This window comes from Monodon monoceros, unplaced genomic scaffold (assembly GCF_005190385.1).
Source record: "Monodon monoceros isolate NGI ecotype Baffin Bay Population unplaced genomic scaffold, NGI_Narwhal_1 Super_Scaffold_2, whole genome shotgun sequence".
NCBI lineage: Eukaryota > Metazoa > Chordata > Mammalia > Artiodactyla > Monodontidae > Monodon > Monodon monoceros.
In genome coordinates, this window is record NW_021703776.1 from 78,944,886 (window position 1) to 78,952,749 (window position 7,864).

General features: G+C 37.7%; 1 protein-coding gene across 3 annotated transcripts in view; it reads right to left on the reverse strand.

Annotated features, from left to right (window-relative positions):
- The window catches only part of POT1 (protection of telomeres 1), an 80,009-nt gene extending 74,576 nt beyond the window's left edge, over nt 1-5,433 (reverse strand). The window contains exons 1-4 of one of the 3 annotated variants that reach the window (XM_029233739.1): nt 5,374-5,429; nt 4,415-4,702; nt 2,489-2,561; nt 310-401 (exon numbers count right to left, since the gene is read on the reverse strand). In XM_029233739.1, the coding sequence (XP_029089572.1) occupies nt 310-401; nt 2,489-2,561; nt 4,415-4,537 (288 nt within the window). In that variant the 5' untranslated portion in view covers nt 4,538-4,702; nt 5,374-5,429. Of the gene's footprint in view, nt 1-309; nt 402-2,488; nt 2,562-4,414; nt 4,815-5,373 lie in introns of those variants that run through there. The other 2 variants (XM_029233740.1, XM_029233738.1) reach the window with 2 other exon arrangements.
- Nucleotides 5,434-7,864: the final 2,431 nt, after the last annotated feature.

Below are 7,864 nucleotides of genomic sequence, written 5' to 3' on the forward strand. Positions count from 1 at the left end.
ATTTTTTAGTTAGTGAGAATTATTTTTTAATTAAGTGAAGAGAAAATGTATATATCTTTAAGATATTCTATTGAACACTAAAAATTAAACTTAAGTGAGAGGAAAAATTGTCCCTTTTTATGTCAATGTAAGTTTTACTAACCTCTTACGAGTGTTCAATTTTAAAGATGTTGCTTTTTTAAGTATAATTTTTTATATACCTACAAATATATAATGAATCACTAAAATATGGCCTATAGGATAAATACAGCATCTTCAATAATTCTAAGTCTACTGCAAAAAAGATAAAGTAATATAAAAATACTTTACCCCTTCATAGAAAACTTTAGCACAGTCCTTTGCTAATTTTCCAAAAAGTAATACACTGAGGGTGTTGATATCCGAATTTGAATTTTCTTGTTCTGTGGAGAAACACAGACACACAGAAAAACACTTTAGATATAAAGGTGTTCTAGACAAGAAAATTGATTACAACTAAATTCTAAAAACTATAGATAATTCAAAATATAATTATGAAGAAGAGTAATTAAAACGTTTATAATTCACTTGTAGTTTACTCTTAACACCTTAAGTATCATAAAAATAATGTATAGAATGCTACTAGGCATTAAAACCAAAATTATAACTAGTTGCACCTAAAATACGTTTTACAAATTTCTGTAAATACTACATTAACATCATATAATGACCACTTTCAATTTATTTTCACATGGTTATGATCAAAAGAACTGAATAAGTTACAATTATTCAATTTTTATAGTGTATAACATATCGCTCCCCAAATATTTCATTTTTACTGATCTTCTGGTAATCTATAATTATTAGAACATGAAGTTTTAATCTAGGGAAGTGTGTTCTTCTCCCCCAGCACCCGCATATTGAAGAATAAAAGAGCATGTGTGTGTAAAAACCAACCTATCTGTGATTTTGACAATGAAAATTACTAGGAAAAGAAGAAACAAACATTTTACAGTAATCTCATTTGGATATTCTAGGCTTTGATAAAGAATCTCCATAATCTTCATTCTTCAGAGGCCACCTCCTAGAACCACTGAAGCAAGTCCAAATACTAAGATTCAATTACTATATCATCGGAGGGAGATCGCATTAATATAAGCTTTCAAACATTCAACTACTCGAAGAAACTGCCTTCATATCAGACTTTCATGTATCTATGAAGTACATGAAAGATCTTTCTAAAATTTGCAGTGTAACTTAAAACTCCTGAATCTGCTACTTTATCACCAGCAACGAAACAACTACATCTGCCTATTGCCTCCTTTCACTTACCTCTTTCATCCAACTCCTCAAAACAAGTATATACATAAACTGAAACACTAATGTTCCTTAAAAACAAAAACACAATGGTTTCTAATCAAGATATAACTTACTTCTTTAATATCTTAAATGACCTATCAAATGTCTATTTCTGGCCATGACAGAGTAACACGGACGGGATTTGTTCTCCGGCCTTAAAGCAACTAGAAAAGTAAGAAAATATATATAAAACAACAGTTTTCAGACACTGGACAACATTAAGTGCAGGTAAGTGATCTCTTTGAGACGGAGAACAAAGCAATAGCCCCAGCTTACTTCCTGGAAAGAGTTTCCAGGCAGCAGAAAATGGAGGTAAAAATCCAAAGAAAGCCCAACAGCCTCACTGAATTCAGAAGAGTTCAGATTTGAGGACAGCAAGGCAGCTAGAATGTGCATGACATGGTGCTGAAAGGAAGACAGCAGCATAGATAAGAGCGCTCTGGAGATGGGTGCCTTCTGGTCTTTGGTTGAGTACTGATCTACAAAAGCATGGGAGGAAAGGGATTAGAACCACTTGAAAGAAACAGGCAGAACAATTCTGAGACTCACTCAGGGCTGTGAACTGTTCTGGTTCCAACCAGCCAGAGTGGAATCCTCATACACAAAACACATAGTAAACTTGTCAGAAAGGCACTTCCTTAGTGATAAGGGCAAATTAGCCCCCAAATAAAGGCTGCTCTAGACCCATCCTAACAAAGCTAATCAAACTGATTCCAAGAGAATTTACAGTATTCCAAAACAAAGACAAATAATATTTAAAGGATTACAAATAAATCCAATATTTGATAATATAAAATTCTAAATGTCCAGGATCCAGTTAAAAAACTGCCAACCATACAGAAAGGAAAAACACATAAGGATTGGGGGGTGGCAGGGAATCAATAGAAAAAAACTCAGAAATGACAGCGATGATAGGATTGCCAGAGAAGATTTTGGAACAGTTATTAAAAGTACATGTTCAAGGAAGTAGAAGAAAATAGATGAGGAGAACTGGCAGATATGAAAAAACTCAAGATGAACTTCCAGAGTTGAAAAATATAATAACTTTTCATTCCATAGATTTTTATACTAGAAATGATTTTTGTGCTTATGTGTGTATGTATACATACACAAAGTTACCCATTTCCAGATTACAAGCAAAAAGTTAAGCAGAAATGGTCTTCTTATATACCTTGTAGTCCAATCTTCAAAACAGCTCTTCTGTTTCCACCATAAGTTAAAGAAGAGATAAGTGAGAGTTTTCCCTGAAACGAGAGAAAAACAGTTACACAGAAAAGCCAAAAGAGATTATAATACCAAGATACAAGTAAAAATTAGAATAAATTTTTTAATTTGCTTTATTCATCATTACAAAATACTGGAAAGAATCCAAGTACTGCTACACTGGGGAATGGATAAACAGACTGTGATGGAATTCTAGCAACCAATAAAAAGTAATACTATTGGTCTTCCCTGGTGGCGCAGTGGTTGAGAGTCCGCCTGCCGATGCAGGGGACACGGGTTCGTGTCCCGGTCTGGGAAGATCCCACATGCCGCGGAGCGACTAGGCCCGTGAGCCATGGCCACTGAGCCTGCGCGTCCGGAGCCTGTGCTCCGCAAGGGGAGAGGCCACAACAGTGAGAGGTCCGCATACCGCCAAAAAAAAAAGTAATACTATTGATAAACTCAACAACCTGAAGAATCTCAAATGTCTTGAGTGAAAGAAGCCAGAATCAAAAGGCTACCTACTGATACTTGTAACATATAATATTGTACATCAACTACATTTCAATTAAAAAAATAAAAGGCTACATACTGTATGATTCAATTTACATGGCATTCTTGAAAGGCAAGAATACTGTACACTCCCAGAAAACTGGTCAAAAGTGGTTGCCAGGGATTGAAATTAGGGTAGCAGCTGACTCTAAAATTTTTGGGGGGAGGGTGATCGTCTGTTCTATAGCTTGATTATGGTTGTAGTTATACGTTTTTATATATCTCTCAAAACTCACAGAACTGTATAGTAAAAACAATGAATTTCACAGTAAAATGTATTTAATAAAATTCAAGAAACATAGATATGTTTCTTGAGATATCTACAGACACGTGCAGGTTAGACAAAGGAATTTAAGAATTCAAACTGACATTTTACTTATATCTAAAAGGGTTTATTTTAGTAACACTAATAAAAGTACTAGAATTTAAAAAATATTTCATTTAAATGCTTCTATATCAAACACACAAAATAAGAGAAGAATGATAAAGTTAGATACAGCTCAGTAATAATTAGTATTAATGACTTGTCACAAAGAAAAGGAATCTAATCACAGCACTTTATTAATAAATACAAGTATGCAAGAAATATCATCCGAATCAACCAAATGCAAAATGAGTTTACAAATACTAACAAGCATTTGATTAGGAATTTAAATTCAATGAAGTAGAGAAGACCAACTGTAATACGTAATACTCTATTTCATATGAAAGAAAACATAAGGAAAATGGAAAATAAACAAAGGAATAAAAGATAAATGTCTACATGGGGAATATTGATCAGAAGGGCAAAACTGAAGTGTGGCATTATTTCTCCTTCTTTTACTATCAGACCCATTTTATCAGTAAGTCCCTTACCTCCTTCCCAGCATTCTTAACTTTGTCCAAAACTTAAATATACAATAACTAAAATTAAAAATTCACTAAATATGCATACAATATTGGATATAACACCCCAAAAAGTTCAATAAACTCAAAGACAGAACAATAGAAATTCCACAATCTGAAAATCCCTCAGCCAAAAAACAAAACAAAAACAAAATAGTACTGAAGAAAAACAAACTACCTCAGAGACCAGAAGTACAATATCAAACAGCCCAACATACAAACATACATGTAACCGACATCCAGAAGGAGAAATGAGTAATAATATACTAAAAAAAAAAAAAATCCAAGAAACATTTGCCAATAATATCCCTAATTTGATGAAAAACACTGACTTGTGGATCCAAGAAGCTCAGTTACCCACAAGCAAGAGAAATTCAAAGAAAAACCACACCTAGGCACTTGACAATCCAACTGCTGAAAACAAAAGACAACTATTCTGAGTTATGAAAATTCTTACCTCGATATATTTCCTGCTATAATCACAACCTGGCTGTAGGTATCTGAAATCTACTTTGTGTAATTTACTTAGCAGATCAACTTCAGGCAGTCCTTTGACTTCTTTTATTAATTCAAGTGGCATATCAGATCTGCTTCACAGTGCCGTGGAAAGCAAATTCAGTTAGGGAAGTTGATAGCTTACTGCTGAAAACACAAAGCCCAGTGTTTTATCCAAAATGTAGTCAATAATTTGCTTTAAGCTTCTTTGATTTAGTTTTGCTTTTCCTTTCCTTTAAGTTAGTCATCACTGTTGGGGGAGAGGGAGGAAGGATGGATTATGCTATAATTTTATTACAGGGATCAATACACGCATCCTCCTAAGGCATTGAAACTTAACCCTTTTTTATTTAGTTTTGTATTTAAAGAACTACTTCTAAAAGCCAGTTTTAGGATCTGTAAACACTGCACTAGCAATTGTCTTCACCACTGTGCTTTAAAGTGTACAAACTATGGGGAAGGGAAGGGAGGTTGAAAAGTTTTGGGTTTGTTTTTTAATCCCTTTGGCAGTTTTAATATTGTGTGGGCAAATTGTGCACCAAAAGCTTATTATTCCAAAATATATCAGTTGCCTCCCCCCCTCCAGCCCCTATGCAATCGAAAGAAACGACTATTGAACCGATGTTAACTTGCGCATTGCAGATTCAATCTTTTTTCTCAAACTTCTTGCCTGGGACACGAGCTAGTGTCGATATTTAATTTTAGTGTGTGCCCACCAAGCTTCTCCAAGCCAGTTGACCGTCTAGAGGGCGGGGTCCTGCATTAACTCAAGTCAGCTGCTCACAAAACGCCAAGCAAGATGGTCAACACAGCAAGCTCACAAGAAAGACAAGTACGAACAGTTTCTCTGCAATAACTTCTCCAAATTTTTATCTAAACTAAATCAGCCTCTTCAAAATACTGGTTCCGGTCCCGACTCACCTTGTACCCAAGCAACGAACTCCAAACGTACTTGGAAATTGACCAGCGCTCTAAACAGAAACCCGGAAGAGTTCAGACTGGCGCGCCCGTGACGTCACACGCACGCTAGCAACCCAGCCCCACGCATGCGTACACAGTCGGTAGGCGGGGGTAATCTGTCCCTTGCTCCTGGGCGCTTGGAAGGACGAGTTGCGAGACGGTTTCCAGGCCAAAAATGCCCTGGAAGTTTCACGGAACACCTAGAGGGTGCGGCACCTGGGGAAGCGTGAGGCGGCTGTACTTCTCCCGCTCCCCGAATTTCCTCCGCTCCCCTTAGCCCCGCCCCCGCCTATTTTGGGCAAGCCGTGTGGGGGAGGGGTGTGCGGGGCGGGGGGAGACGGGAACGCTCTGCTCTGTGTTTCCGAAATCCTGTAGCCAATGAAAAGCCTTTCCAAAACCAGAGCGGGTTTTAAGATTCCGTTTGGTAGGCTGGAAGTTCCTGTGGGCAGGGCCCTTATTTTAGCTTCCATTTCTCTCTCCCTAAAAGGAAGCGCTCAAATGCAGCTTTTACAGTGAAATAATTCCACCAATGAGTAATGCTACTTTTCAGACAGATTTGATTAACCACTTTATTAGTTTATAGGGCTATGATTTTGTGCTATAATTAATGAGACATTGTTAAATGTGAATCCTCTGCTAATTTCTGATTTATGCCTCCAGTCATTTGATTTAAGCGAAACCACCTCAGTGCAAAACTATAATGAAATGAAGAATTACATAAATATTTCCAAGCCTATTTGGACTAAAATATCTGCCGTACATATATATTTGCAGGAAGAAATAGCTAACTATATTTAAAGAAAGTATTTTTTTCAGCAGGAAGCACTTGGTGTTAGTCCATCTTCCCTTTCTCTCCCTCCCCTGATTCATATACCACCAGTTGTGGTAACAGTCTGAGCTCAGCAGCTGGCCATTAGAGGAAAACTTTCCTAAGTAAGGCTTAGATCCTCCCCTTGTTCCTACCCTGGTCTCTACCAGCTCATAAAAACTGTTCTTGCCTAAGTGAAGCCCTCCACCTTGGCCCTGGATCCTTGCCATGTTCATTTCACCTGTCATAAATTACATATCTTCTCTCAACCTATTTTCAACTTTTCCTTCTTATTCTTTGTGTTGATCTGAAACAAAGAAACTACTGGATAATTCTCCAGCAAAGATGGGTTTATTTGGGATCAGCAGAGCATGGCAACTCAGGGTCTGCAGCCAGCGGGAGACATGCAAGACCCAGACTGGCAAGGGAAGAAGAAAGCTGATACAGAGGGGGAAAGGGAGTTGTGAGGGTTTTAGTAAACAAAGAGTCCATGGCTTTTCATTGGCTGAGTCTTTGCCGGGAAAGAAGTCTTTCTTCTTCCTGTTGAGGTCAGCAGGGTGTGAGAGCTCCCTCTTCTGGTTTCCCAACTCTATTTAATTGAGGTTTCTGTTTATTAATTGTTTTACATTTGCCGTTGGCATTTAAACACATTCTTCCACAGCCTAAGCTTACTAAGGGCAAGGAGAATTGTTTACTATTGTATGCATAAAACTTGAGCAGTTCTGTAGGTGCTAAATATTTGTTGAATAAATGAATATTCAGGAAAAAATTTTCTCTTTCCTCACCTCTAGCTTCCATCATTCCATTTCGCCCCCAATTCTACCCTATTAACACTGAAATTGCCTTTCCAAGATAACTGAAGACCTCTTTGTTGCTAAGCCAAAAGGAAACTTTTTAGTCTTTCTTACTCATCTTTTTAAAAAGTATTTTCATTTTGCTACTGTAACTGAGCAGGACCCTATGGGGCCTTCCAGGGACAGGACCCACCCCCCCACACCCCCCACCGCCAATGTCCTTCACCTGCTTCTTGTCTGTAGAAAACCTTTAGCCAAACAATAAATTCAATCAGAGAAATGAGAAAATGCAGAAACAAAGGAAAATAGTCAAATAAGACAAAATAATGATGGTTTAGCCATTAAACAAAGTTAAGGACCTTTGGCTCCTCCTTAAAGGCTATAGAAAACATTCTGAGCCATATCCTTTGAGCTGTCTTGCAGACAGTGAAACGCCCACCAGGTGGAAGATGTTAACTGTATGCTGCCCACAAGCATGTAGACCCCAAACCAGTTGGAACCAGAAGGTTGATGATGTTGATGCCCAGTTACCTCACCACCAACCAATTGGAAGAATGTCCATGTACTGATCATGTGCCCCAAAACCCTCTCCTCAGCATGTAGCCCTTTTCCTCTTTACCCTGTATAATCTCCAAGCAAAACCTAGGGAGTTGGGAGTTGGTTCTTTGGCCGTAAGTCCACCTTCTCCCCAGGACTGCTAGCTTCCTCAATAATGCTATCTTTCCTTTTACCCAATATTTGCCTCTCAGTATTGGATTCTTGAGCAATGAGCAGCCAAGTTTGAGTTTGGAACACTACCACATGTTCTTAGTTTTTCTCTTATCCTCCATCAACTGAACCTTTTAAAGTT